General features: G+C 39.9%; 1 protein-coding gene across 2 annotated transcripts in view; it reads left to right on the top strand.

The window, feature by feature from the left end:
- Ptprg (protein tyrosine phosphatase receptor type G) overlaps window positions 1-12,642 on the top strand; it is a 683,229-nt gene extending 670,587 nt beyond the window's left edge. For both annotated transcript variants that reach the window (XM_057769291.1, XM_057769290.1), the window contains 2 exons: window positions 7,271-7,406; window positions 8,357-12,642. In XM_057769291.1, the coding sequence (XP_057625274.1) occupies window positions 7,271-7,406; window positions 8,357-8,503 (283 nt within the window). In that variant the 3' untranslated portion in view covers window positions 8,504-12,642. The remainder of the gene's footprint in view (window positions 1-7,270; window positions 7,407-8,356) is intronic.
- The last annotated feature ends 1,363 nt before the right edge of the window (window positions 12,643-14,005 follow it).

The following is a 14,005-nucleotide window of genomic DNA, read 5'->3' as shown; positions in this document are numbered from 1 at the left end:
GCTGATAAACACCTTTGGGAATGTGGCAGGATACAAGAGCAACTCCAAAAAATCAGTTGCCTTCCTATACACTAAGGATAAGGAAGCAGAGAGGGAAATCAGAGAAGCATCACCTTTCACGATAGCCACAAATAGCATAAAATATCTTGGGGTAACTCTGACCAAGGAAGTGAAAGATCTATTTGACAAGAAATTTAAGTCTTTGAAGAAAGAAATCGAAGAGGACACCAGAAAATGGAAGGATCTCCCTTGCTCTTGGATTGGGAGGATCAACGTAGTAAAAATGGCAATTCTACCAAAAGCAATCTATAGATTCAATGCAATCCCCATCAAAATCCCATCAAAATTCTTCACAGATCTGGAGAAGACAATAATCAACTTTATATAGAAAAACAAAAAACCCAGGATAGCCAAAACAATCTTATACAATAAAGGATCTTCTGGAGGCATTACCGTCCTGACTTCAAACTCTATTACAGAGCTACAGTATTGAAAACAGCTTGGTATTGGCATAAAAACAGAGAAGTCGACCAATGGAATCGTATAGAAGACCCTGACTTTAGCCCACAAACCTATGAACACCTGATTTTCGATAAAGGAGCTAAAAGTATACAATGGAAAAAAGAGATCATCTTCAGCAAATTGTGCTGGCAAAACTGGATGTCAATCTGTAGAAGAATGAAAATAGATCCATATCTATCACCATGCACAAAACTCAAGTCCAAATGGATTAAAGACCTCAGTATCAGTCCGAACACACTGAACCTGATAGAAGAGAAAGTGGGAAGTACTCTACAACACATGGGCACAGGAGAACACTTCCTACGTATAAGCCCAGCAGCACAGGGCATCATTGAACAAATGGGACCTCCTGAGACTGAGAAGCTTCTGTAAAGCAAAGGACACTGTCACTAAGACAAAAAGGCAACCCACTGACTGGGAGAAGATCTTCACCAACCCCGCAACTGACAAAGGTCTGATCTCCAAAATATATAAAGAACTCAAAAAACTAGATTGTAAAAGGCTAATCAACCCAATTATAAAATGGGGCACTGAGCTGAACAGAGAATTCTCAACAGAAGTTCAAATGGCCAAAAGACACTTAAGGTCATGCTCAACTTCCTTAGCGATCAGGGAAATGCAAATCAAGACAACATTAAGATACCATCTTACACCTGTCAGAATGGCTAAAATCAAAAACACCAATGATAGCGTCTGCTGGAGAGGTTGTGGAGAAAGGTGTACACTCATCCATTGCTGGTGGGAATGCAAACTTGTGCAACCACTTTGGAAAGCAGTATGGCGGTTTCTCAGGATATTCGGGATCAACCTACCCCTGGACCCAGCAATACCACTCTTGGGAATATACCCAAGAGATGCCCTATCATACAACAAAAGTATATGCTCAACTATGTTCATAGCAGCATTGTTTGTAATAGCCAGAACCTGGAAACAACCTAGATGCCCTTCAATGGAAGAATGGATGAAGAAAGTATGGAATATATACATATTAGAGTACTACTCAGCAGTAAAAAACAATGACTTCTTGAATTTTGCATACAAATGGACGGAAATAGAAAACACTATCCTGAATGAGACCCAAAAAGAGGAACATGGGATGTACTCACTCATATTTGGTTTCTAGCCATAAATAAAGGACATTGAGCCTAGAATTCGTGATACTAGAGAAGCTAAATAAGGTGAACCCAAAGAAAAACATATAAGCATCCTCCTGAATATTAACCTTCACCAGGCGATGAAAGGAGACAGAGACAGAGACCCACATTGGAGCACCGGACTGAAATCTCAAGGTCCAAATCAGGAGCAGAAGGAGAGAGAGCACGAGCAAGGAACTAAGGACCGCGAGGGGTACACCCACACACTGAGACAATGGAGATGTTCTATCGGAAACTCACCAAGGCCAGGTGGCCTGGGTCTGAAAAAGCATGGGATAAAACTGGACTCGCTGAACATAGCAGACAATGAGGACTACTGTGAACTCAAGAACAATGGCAATGGGTTTTTGATCACACTGCATGTACTGGCTTTGTGGGAGCCTAGGCAATTTGGATGCTCACCTTACTAGACCTGAATGGAGGTGGGTGGTCCTTGGACTTCCCACAGGGCAATGAACCCTGATTGCTCTTTGGGCTGATGAGGGAGGGAGACTTGATCGGGGAAGGGAAATGGGAGGCGGTGGCGGGGACGAGGCAGAAATCTTTAAGAAATTAATTAATTAATTAAAAAAAAAGAATGGCCAGCAGTCATGCAGCAACAGTGGCACACACTTTTAATCCCAGCTCTTGGGAAGCAGAGGCAGGTGGATCTCTGTGAGTTCAAGACCAGTCAGTTCTACAAAGTGAGTTCCAGGACAGCCAGGACTGTTAGACAGAGAAACCCTGTCTCACCCCCACCCCCCCAAAAAAAAAACTCTGACAAAGACTAGCCAGTGGTAGGAAGGGGCAGCCAGCCCACAGAATAGCCAGTGGTCAGAAGGGTAGCCAGCCCACAGAACGGCCAACATACTCCATGAGCAGACCACGGTCATCTTGCTGTTCTGTTTGACTAGCTTGAGCTAATCTTTAAGAAGAGCTAGGAAAATGAAGAGAAGACTCCTAAGTTTAATCATTTAATTAGAACCAGTTAAATAAATGTTAAATTGTTTCTTTCATAAAATCAAATCAAGTACAAATTTTTTTTTTTAAAAAATAGTATTTGGAAATAAGGTCAACTTAGTACAGTGTAGAATCCAACAGGAGATGGCACAATGAGAAAGAAACAAAACAAACAAATAAAAAGAGTAAACAAAAATGGGGTAATCATAATGGATATTGAAATAATATATTTAGAGAGCTAATGGAAGAGTTTATGAAATAATTACAAACATATGCTATGAACCAGTTAACAAAATTAACTCCTAAAAGTGAAAAATGCTGCCATTAAAAGTGAAAGAGACACAGGAGGCAGAACGGGTGAGGCTGACATAGATGGAGCAGAAGCTCGTTGGGAATTCTGACATATCTGAGAGCCGACGCACAGGGAGATAGAACCCTAAGGAGAACAACAGTGAAGAGTAGAGTTCCAAATCTGAACCAGTTAGGAGCCATTTAAACAGCAGCATTTGGAGAGACCCTGCATAGCACAGCTTTACCTAGTATTGACGTAGACACATGTGCACTCAAGGGGTATTGTGTGAGAGACTGTCTGTGGAAGCACAAGTGTGGAAGCCACTTGTGTGGAAACTCAATACAGAGCCACATGCATTCGCCACAACACAATTAATATTCAAAATCTACAGTTAAATATGATTTTAAATTCTATTAAGTGAAATTAAAATTCTTACATGTGAAATTATTTATAAATAATTATGCCTTAAGCAAGATTGAAACTGAAAAAAATAATAATAAATGATTAAAGATTAGCTTTCTAAAAGAATCAAACTGTACTTCCCCTAAAAATGTCATAGCCCAATCTGCATTTATTGAAGTTCAGAAACAAACTTGGCTTTCAGTTTTAAAATATAGGGGGAAAATAAAACCGATAAAACCACTGAAATACAGGTAAGTCACAGATGAAAACAGAAAGAATGAAAGGGAAGCAAAGATAGAAAGGGTTAACAGTAAACAGACGTGGCCTAAGGGAAGATACAATGGTGATATCCAGGGAGGTGACATACTTCTACAGCCCCAGCTCAGGAGTTCATGACCAGCCTAAACTCCACCATGACAAGTTATCTTGACAGGGAGAAAGGGAGGCTGGGAGTGAACACTAACAACGAAGAAACCAATTTTTAGAGAAGGTATAAATAGGAAGAAACAAGATCTCCCATTTTTACAGCTTCAGTGCATCTGAGAATGATCTGTTTAAGCTTGTTCTTTTAGGTTCTTACCACTCATACATTATTTAACAAGCTAATTATAAATTAAACATCTGAAATTTACATATGTAAATGTAGGAATAAGTGGTAGGAAGCTGATGTGGGATTCCTCTCTATGCTGTGAATATGTTTTATTACCATTGGTTAATAAAGAAGCTGCTTTGGCCAATAGCTTAGCAGAGCAAAGCCAAGGTGGGAAATAAGAACAGAGATATACAAAGAGAGTAGGTGGATTCAAGGAGATACCAGGCAGCTGCCAATAACACTTACCAGTAAACCACAACCTCATGGTGATACACAGATTAATAGAATTGGAATAATTCAAGATATAAGAGCTACCTAGAAAAATGCCTGAGTCATTGACCAAACAGTGCTGTAATTAATACAGTTTCTGTGTGATTATTTGGGTCTGAACAATTGGGAAACGAAAGAGAAGTCTCTGCCTACAGAAGACTGTCCACAAGCTGGTGGTTTGTGTAGCTGAATGATAGCTCCAGCCAGGACTTGGTGAGAGTGTACTTCTGTGTATCTTGAGCACACTCTGATTAAAAAGCTAGAAATAAATACATTTAAAAGGAAATAAAGTGAGGATTTGAGACTGTTTACGTACAACATTATGTTAATAAATTTTAAGCGTAGGCAGTAGACAATGCGTGCATGGTATGTGCCCATCTCTCTTATAAGCCACTTACATTTGCAAGTTGACATTTAGCCATAGTCTCACTGTAAGACTCACTGGCCAGTTACTTCACCTGAATATGCCTCTTCAATATCAAGTGACAACGACAGCATTGTAACCTCATTGGGGAGATCAACTCCATGTATGTGGTGGTCTAGAAAGAACATAGACCACACAGCAGTGATTACCAAGACATGAGTAGGAAAGAGTGAGCCCTCCAAGAGCCTGGCCCCCCCAAACTCTCACTGAGGCTAGCTACATCGAAACCATACAACAAGAAGAGCACAAACTTAATTAAAAGGAGGATGTTAGCACCAGAATTGCCATGTACAGGCTAGTCTTACATATTTTTAAAAAACATGAGTAAATACCATCCAACAAAATCTAGTATAAAAGGAGTTACATATTATGAGAAAATAAGCTTTATCTTAGCAATGTAACACTAATTAAGTAGTACCAAAATGTATGGGTGAATTCAAGATCATTTCAAAGGGATTTTTAAAAAATGAACAGATAGATAAAAATAAGTGGAAAAGCATCTATAATAAATAATGGAATAAAACGACAACTGTTCCTACCCCCACCAGTACCTTCAGCAAACAAAACAAAATAAGCCATCATTCTTAACCAGATATCACTTACAAGAAGCCCATCATACATGGTTTTCTTTTTTATTCCAAACTTGTGTAGCTTGACCATAAAAGACCATAAAGAGCATGTCAGCTTCCAGTGCTGGCACACTGAACATTCCAGGGTCTAACCAAAGCAGTATAAACACCAGTAAACACCAAAGACAGGAGTAAACATCAAGAGACAAAGTCCCCCACCCGAGAGCCTGTAGATGACTAGGGTTTCAGGAGTTCTGCTGTGGGCCTTTACAAGCACACTTTATCAACACTATTAATGTCTCTCGACATCAGCTGAAGACGGACAGCTAGTTCCGCAAGAAGAAGCCATTCTGAGGAGAAGCAGAGCCTCTGTGAACCCAGGAATGAATGTAAAACACGGTGTGCAAGGATATAGAAGAAACTGAAGCCCAAGTGACCTAAACAGATGGAGAAAGGGCAAGCTGTTCGTGAAGAGAAAAACTAAAAGACCAGAAAAGCATGGCTTTCCTTGAACTCATCCATATATTCATACAGTGTACCAAAAATCCTAACTACATTATTTATTCCTTGATAGTCTGGTTCCAAAATCACCATAAAACTGGGCAGAATGGAACATAAGGTTTACAGGTATTTTGAATATGAAATGAAATTTTCCAGTACATGGATTTGGAGATATAGCAAGCAGTAGGCATTTGTAACCTAGACTTGAAACATGAAAAATAAAATTAGAAGATATAAATAAATCTTCACAGACAGAATTCTCAAACAGAATTCCCCTGCCCCAAAATAAAAGATGACCTAGATTTACATCAAACTGGACTGTATTTTAGGGAGACAAAAAATGATCATAACAAAGTTTATAAAAACTAAAGAAAGGGGGAAAGACTTGAAACATGTACTAGAAATACTATAAAATCATTTATAAAATCATTTGAAAGAAATAAACCTAACAGATGTGTCCAAAGTTTATTAATGAGGGAAGCTCAGAAGAGTAAATGGGGATGGTCAAAAAAAAAAAGCCTATTAAGAACTTAATAGGTGTTCTTAATCACCTGTCCATTTCCCAAAGTCTTTTCAGGTTTAAAATGAGAAGCAATTAGTATCCCACCTGGGAAGACTATGGACAGGTAATGGTCACTTTGAGGGAGGGCCTGGGGCAGGATCTTTGAAATGTAATGTGAAATTAGTTTTAGAAGCAGTGGCGCAGGTCTTTAATCCCAGCACTCGGGAGGCAGAGGCAGGCAGGTCTCCGGGAGTTCAAGGCCAGCCTGGGCTACAAGAGCTAGTTCTGGGACAGGCTCCGAAGCTACAGAGAAACCCTGTCTCAAAAAGCAAAACAAAGTTCTGATTCCTATTGAGTCGCATATATTCATACATAGTGATAGCCATGAGCTCATAGAAATTCTCTTGTGCAAACATCACAGTGTGAGTGTAGCCCCCTGCTTTCTCTGTATATGACTGACATCAAAGTCATCAATGTAAACCAGCATTGCCACAAACATTGTGCTCAGCTGGAATGTTTCTATGGTATGATGTCACTGGCAATAGGAAGTCCCAGCTGCACTGCAATCTTACAGGCTTATGGTAAATGTAGTCTATGGTTAGCCAAAACATCATTATGGGGTGAATGATTTTTTTTTTAAGTCCAGTTTATCTGATTAAGGGATGGAGAGATGGCTCAACTATTAAGGCTAGGGTCACAACCAAATGGATATTCAATATGCTTACGATCATTGAGAAATGAGGACCTTGTAGCACTTTCTGTGTATCTAATAGGAAGCGGTCACACTTCTCATACTGTTTTTTTTTTTTTATCTATTGTAATACCGCTTATCCAACACCAAATCAGCAGTGTTTCCAAGTCTACTTTTGAACCTCTTGTTCCCTATTAGATGTCAAGCTGCATTTCTATCAGAGCATTTGGCAAAAATGTCACCTCTATGTAAACTTCTAGATTCCTCCCCCTGTCTAATTCAGTTTTGTCTTCTGGAATAGGCACCAACCCAGCCTACTTAATTCCCAAGAAAGTATGTGCTGGTCCTTCGCATCTACCGCATGCAGTCTGCTCATACATCTGACATTACATCCTTCTTTTCTCCTCCCCAGGTATGGAGCGGTTTCTGCAGGAATGCTATGTGCCCTTACCACCTTGTCCCAGCAGCTGGAGAATGAAAATGCTGTGGATGTCTTCCAGGTGGCAAAAATGATCAATCTTATGAGACCTGGAGTATTCACAGACATTGTAAGTAGTTTGTGTCTATGTCAAACCTATCACATGATCCTCAGATCTGTACCATAGGCCAGGGGTTCTCAACTACGGGTGTCAATTGGGAGACATCTGGCAATATCTAGAGACTTCCTGCTTTTCACAACTGGATGGAAGTCTGTAGCATTTAGTGTATAAAGGCCAAGGCTGCTGCTAAACACCGGCCACACACAAGACAACCCTTGTCAACACAGAAGTATCTAGCCCAAAGTATCAGTAATGTAGTTTTACAAAAACCACCACTAACAACAACAACAACAACAAAAAACTTTGCTTAAGAGTAGAGTGTTGTCCTGTTATAAAATAGGGATATTCCATTATCTTATGAGCCACAAACTCTGAAACAGGTTCTAGACCAGAAGAATGTGAAGAAGGTATAGAACTCAATGATTCATGTGGCTGCCTTTAAAGTTTCTTAATAAGATATCTGCTGTTCTTGTCTCTCTGAGAATGCTTTTTAAGAGTATATTTCTGGTGTGGGAAGTCCCTCTATATAGGTGTTTCTGTATATTGCTTTTATTGGTTAATGAATAAAGAAACCACTTTGGCCTGTGATAGTGTAGAATAGAGCTAAGCTGGGGAGGGGTCTAAACTGAATGCTGAGAGAAAGAAGGCAGAGTCAAGGAGACGCCATTGGAGCTGCCAGAGGAGAAAGATGAAGGCCACCAGCTGAAACCTTGCCGTAGGCCACAAACCTCATGGTAAAATATAAAATAATGGAAATGGGTTAATACTAGATGTAAGAGCTAGCTAGCAATATGTTTAAGTGATTGGCCAAGCAGTGATTTAAATAATATAGTTTCTGAGTGATTATTTTGGGTCGGGGCAGCCAGGAACGAACAAACAGCCTTCCTAATACATATTTCTGATCAGTGTTTTCATTTTAGATGAAATGCCTGACCCGTGATTCTCCTCCTGTCTTCCAGGAACAGTACCAGTTTGTCTACAAAGCAATGCTCAGCTTAGTCAGCACTAAAGAAAATGGAAACGGTCCCATGACAGGGGACAAAAATGGTGCTGTGCTGACCGGAGAAGAATCAGACCCTGCCGAGAGCATGGAGTCTCTGGTGTGACTGGACCCCCGGGAAGGGCACTTCATTTGTAAACTTCTGAGACTTGTAAAGACAGAACTTTTTTGAGGCCTTTTTTGCCAGACTCTAGGTTATACAATAACCCGGTTACTTTTTTACACTGATAAAAGTTTTGATATTTATTTTTTGCCATTTTATGTCTTAATGGTATCCTAGTGAGCATTTGCACCTGTTCATTTCACACAGTGAACCGCAACTTTACCCAGTTTGCACTATCTGATCAGTGTTACTGCCTATAACCTAATACCACAGCAAACCCTGACGTGACATTCCATGGCGACATACATGCTCCTCTTTAGTTCCGTGCAGTGAAGGTCCTGGTTATGACAAGGAACCTCAGTTTTGTTATTATCCTAAAGCGACTGCATTTTTCTAGCAGGCAACACTGTCTTTTTCTCGGTCCCCCTCTTTTTTTAGGCACCGCTCAGTACTATACGCCTTCTGTTTTCATGGAGTGGATGGACGTTGTTTCCTATTGCAGAACCGCAGGTTAAGGGGAGCCCCTAAGAAGTCTGTTCGTGTCAGTTCCGTGTGTAATGGTTGAGGGATCCACTAAGAAGTGAAGAGGGCTTAAGTTGCTTCATGTGAACATCTCCTCTTAGTTACCAAGTCATATTCACAGTTGAAATGTGTCAAAATAAAGAATCATTCTGTATTACAGATTTCACAGTAGCTATGTGGACAGTGTGTGTTATTTCCATCCTGACTCTCTGAAGTAGCTGCACCCTAAAATCAGGGCTGTCTCTTACAACGGAAAGGTGGCACTATTTCGTACAGTTTTCTTAGGTCTTTAGTTAATCTCCTCTAAGACTTTTTGGTATAGTACCATACCTCACAGTAGCTCCAACAACAGAAAAAAATAGGTATTTAAATTTAAATGTAGTATTCAAAAAATCCCTACTAACTACTCCTGTAGCAATTTAATAAAAAAAACTACCTATAGACAGCATTCTTTTCTTTATTGTTTTGCCAAATGTTTCATAATAAAGCTCTAAATCACATACATACTCTACTTAAGATCGAATTGGAAATATATTTGGGAAATTCCTACAGCTGAAGCAGTCCTACTTGGAGAGAGAAATTTGAGTCTTAAAGAGAAGATTCAGTTTTGAATGAAAGGTGACGTCTCCATTGGAGAGTAGGTTTCATGAGGTTTGTGGATATTCATGAGCAGATGCACAGCAGTAAAAGTGGTGGGAGTCATTAGTAAGTCCCAGGTCCAGCTGGAATGGCTTTCAGCCCATAGTACATTATGGGAAAACTGGAAGCATTATTAGGAGATTTCATTTGAGTTTGTTTTCAACCAAACCCCACTAAACTATTCACCAAGATCTGTATCTTCCTTTTCCTGTCTCCTTTTGGAGGTCAGCTTCTGTCAGACTTGAAATCATCCCCCAAGCTTGGGCCCACGAAGGGAACAGGGTTTGGTTTCCTTATTATGCCAGTAAGCTTTACCTTGAGACCCTGCGGCTGCTGTCACTATTGGGGCAGCATTGCAATGGGAAGGAGGCGTTGTTCTTTGTGAGCTGCTTGTCTGAAACTAGTCATGGATGTACTGGAGAGCCACAGTTGTTAAGGAGGGGGTCACAGCCCAAGTCCAAGGGCTTCTATGCACGGGCCAGACCCAAAGAGTGCCATGAAGATACTTTGTGCAGGCTAACCTAGGCTTTTGAACGCATGGAGAACTGAGAGCCTGGCTTTCATGAATAACCAAATATGGTCTGTAAGGTGTCTGTGCCAGATAGCACACTAACCACATTTACCAACACATGCGTGCGCATGCGCGCGCACACCCACACACACACACACACTTGACCCCACCAGAGGTCTCACTCTGCACAATTCAAAGGACTGACTGTCGCTACAACTCTAGCACTGAGCTAGGAAGGAAAAGATTCAGACTGTGGAGTTTCCTAGCCAATTAAACAGATTCTTCTTGTTGTACACAGATCTGATATTAGCTGATGCTCTTCAGTTAGATGCCTGGTGCCTCTGCCATTCGGAATTAACATTCAAGTTGAGTTTGTGGCCTCACAATTTTCCCTTAATAAAAGTAGCCTTGATTAGAAGACAAATAGCAAGTATTACTTTCCGTGTTATTCACACAGGAGATTGGATTTGTGGAATTGCATACTCCCCACAACTCTGGGACTGTTTCTTCCGTGAGTGTGAGAATAAGGAAAAAAGAAGGGAATGAAACAACTAAGACAAATAAAATCGAGACGGGGTAGAAGCTCTCTGTGCATATCTACAGCAGGCTTGAATCAAAGCCTGTAGATTCCAGCCTATTGCTATGTGCCCATTTTGCCAAAGTGGTCCGCACCCCCTTCACTAAGGATAGTTACCATCAGTCCTTTTGTATCTTCACTAGTCTTTGTTACTGGTGAAAGACATTTTGCATCTTTCCAGAGGCAGAGAGTTTCAAAGATGTTTTCTTTGAGACATAAACACATTGCTTAAGTACATAATAAGGTTATAACCGCTTGCAGTCAAAGGGAAGGGATATGGCTAGTGTATAAGTCCCTAAGATGCTGTTTGCATCTAAGATTTATCTCTAGGGATATGAATGACACACGCCAAATGAAGCTGAATTGTTAAAATTAGGTCAGGTGGATGCACTGGACATCAGAGATGTATTAGAGACATTAGAAAAGTTTCTTGTACCTCAAACCATGAGACCATCTTTAATGTCTCTTTTTTTTTTATCATAAGTTACCTTCTGAGCTTCAAGAATAGTACAGTTAGTTCAGTGATTCTCCTAATCTTTGTGCAAGTTTTGAGAGCCCGTTGTGAATAGAAGAGTCCAGTAGAGTGTTCAAGATGGAAGAGGGCTTATGGTGTTCGAGGGACAATGAAATCCGTAAGTAACCTGAGTTGTTTTATAAAGGCGCGGCACAGCTGCCTTCTCATGACTTTCTCTTAATTGCATATATACTATATTTAAAATTAAAATATAGATACCAATTTACCAAAGATACACATAACTAATTCTAAGCAAAAAAATAAATAAATAAATAAAAATAACCCAAATGCATCGTAATTTAAGAAAAAGTAATCATAATGTAGTTGTCTTAAGGCTTTTGCAGCTCCACTGGAAAATGTATTTTCAACCCCTGTGTTCTAAAATTTCTGTTCAAATGGTGCCAGTAAATTTTTATACGAAGGGAAAATGCCTGCTTTTTTTCTCTACAGCGGCTGTACTTTCGCAGAACCCTTTGCATTTTCCCTTAGTTACCACTCACACAATATTGGCTTTATTTATCTCTAGAAAGAAGGCATGATAAAAATTATATATATATAAGAAATTATGATGACATTTGGCCTCTACTTTTGTCTTAGCTGTTAAAATGTTTTTAGTATTTTTGTTAAATATTTGCAAAGGGAAGCATTTTCTACAGAGGATAATTAATTTCAAGAAAAATATCTTGAGTTTTAAGAAATAAACATCTCCAGAAAAGGAGACAGTCAATTTTATAAAATGTCGTAACTCTCCAACATTTGGGGTAGTGACTCCTCTTTTGTTAGGACATTTGAAACAAACTAGCAAGCAGCCATTGTTTCTAAAGATCCCACCTTCATGTCGAAGCCTGTTTCTTTCACTTCCTTTCCAAATAGCTAAAGTCATTAAAACTGTAAATATTTTGTTGCTTGAGTAAGCATCTCCTGGGAACTTTGTATCTATGGTATATAATCATAGAATTTTATATTTTCATATAAAGCTAATTTTTTTCTCGTTTCAACTGTGTCATGGTTTTCTGTTTTGTTCTGTTTTGTTTCCGTGGTGGATATGTGAACTTCTGTGTACTGAAGTAGCGAGAGCCATCTTTGCATTCCAAGAGAATCCAACGTGTGTTCCTCCTTTGAGGCAGTGGTTGTGTAAGTTGGGCTTGCTTTTTAATCCCATCGACCATTAGTGCAATAGCAGGTAGACATGACTAGTCCCCGAGTACATGTGTCGCACTGACTCATTTTGGAAAAAGTGATTTTTTTTAAATGATTTGTTCCGTGGGGGCAGGGGTTTTATAACCTGGAAAATTTCCCATTTTCCTTCTGTTTTAAACTATATCAAATCATTCTATTATAGTGTTATTTAATATGTAAATTGTATTGCTATACATAAAATAAAGTATGGTTTTTGATGTACATCTTAGCATGGAGCATTTCTGTGAGATCCTGCTTCCCTTTTTAAATCACTTTAACACTCAGCAGCCCTCCATCACGGTAGGAAATGAAAGTCAGCGGTGGCCTTTACCAGCAAAAGGTCACGCTCTTGCCCTGATTTACCGATATTCTTCCTCTTTTTCTAAGGAAACAAGACAAAGTCTCACCAGTGTCAAACATTCCCCCTGCTTTGTGACGTCCACCAGTATCTCAACCACACTGGGAGCAACTTCCCCTCTGAGCATTTGCTGTCTAGGAAGGAGGGTGGATCGCAGCAAGACACTTGGAGAGTCATGGAGTAGACGTAGGATCAGTACACGTTCTTCTGTGTGCAACATGAGTTCTTAGCTTACCATTCTCGTGTGCATTGGTGTGGGGAGGGCGCACCTGTCCTGGAAGAATGTATCTCTTCCTCAAGTTAAACCCTTGGTGACTCTACTGTCAGATTACTACAAATTGTCTATATAGATCCTGATCAGGCAACAGGTATATTTTATTTGGCCTATATTTATTGTAATTCCTATCTGTTACAAACTTACAATCTCCAGTAATGAAACTAAAGTTCAATTTCTTCAAAATTCTTTATCTGCAGAGCTTGGGGGGTGGTTCTGTGGGTTGAGTTGGGTACTGTAGTACACAGCGCCTGTAACCCTAGAGCAAGAGAGGTATAGGTGTGAGCAGAGAGGGATCTCTATGGCTTGCTGGCAATTCACCGGAAGCAGCAGGTCCCGGAGGGAGGGAGAGACACCGCCATCATAGAAAACTAGGTAGGGACAACAAAGCAAAACACCAACATTGCACAAACCCGCACGCAACATAAAACAACAACAACAACATAGTTTTGGCATTTCGGTAGAGATGGATTTCAGACAAAGGCTAGAGGGACAGTTGTGCACCACTGTGAGCAAGCAAGTAACCATTCACTGCAGATGCTCTGAGCTGCACACCATGCTCACAAAATTCCTTTTATTCTACATTAAACTAGTTATTGGAAGATTTGCCTGTGGGTGGAAAGAAAGGAATGAGAAATGTAGAGTCAAACAGCCAAATTCTAGTCAGTTTGGCCACTTACTGACAAAGATCTAGGGAAAGTTACTCCATCCCTTCCCAGGTGCTATTTTCCTCTCTTATAGCACACAACTAATGTTTATCTAGCTAAGCATCTGGGAGAAGTACATGAGGTTATTTGTGCAAAGTTCGGATATGGTGCATAGTGGGTACTCAATATCATCCATTATACAATCTTATAGTTTTGTTTTATGTAGTTACTTAGTATATCTATGACCAAACATGAAACAAAAATTTACTTTAGTTTGCTAATTT

Source organism: Chionomys nivalis, chromosome 5 (genome assembly GCF_950005125.1).
Source record: "Chionomys nivalis chromosome 5, mChiNiv1.1, whole genome shotgun sequence".
In the NCBI taxonomy this organism is placed as follows: domain Eukaryota; kingdom Metazoa; phylum Chordata; class Mammalia; order Rodentia; family Cricetidae; genus Chionomys; species Chionomys nivalis.
This window is presented reverse-complemented; position numbering and strand designations above follow the sequence as displayed.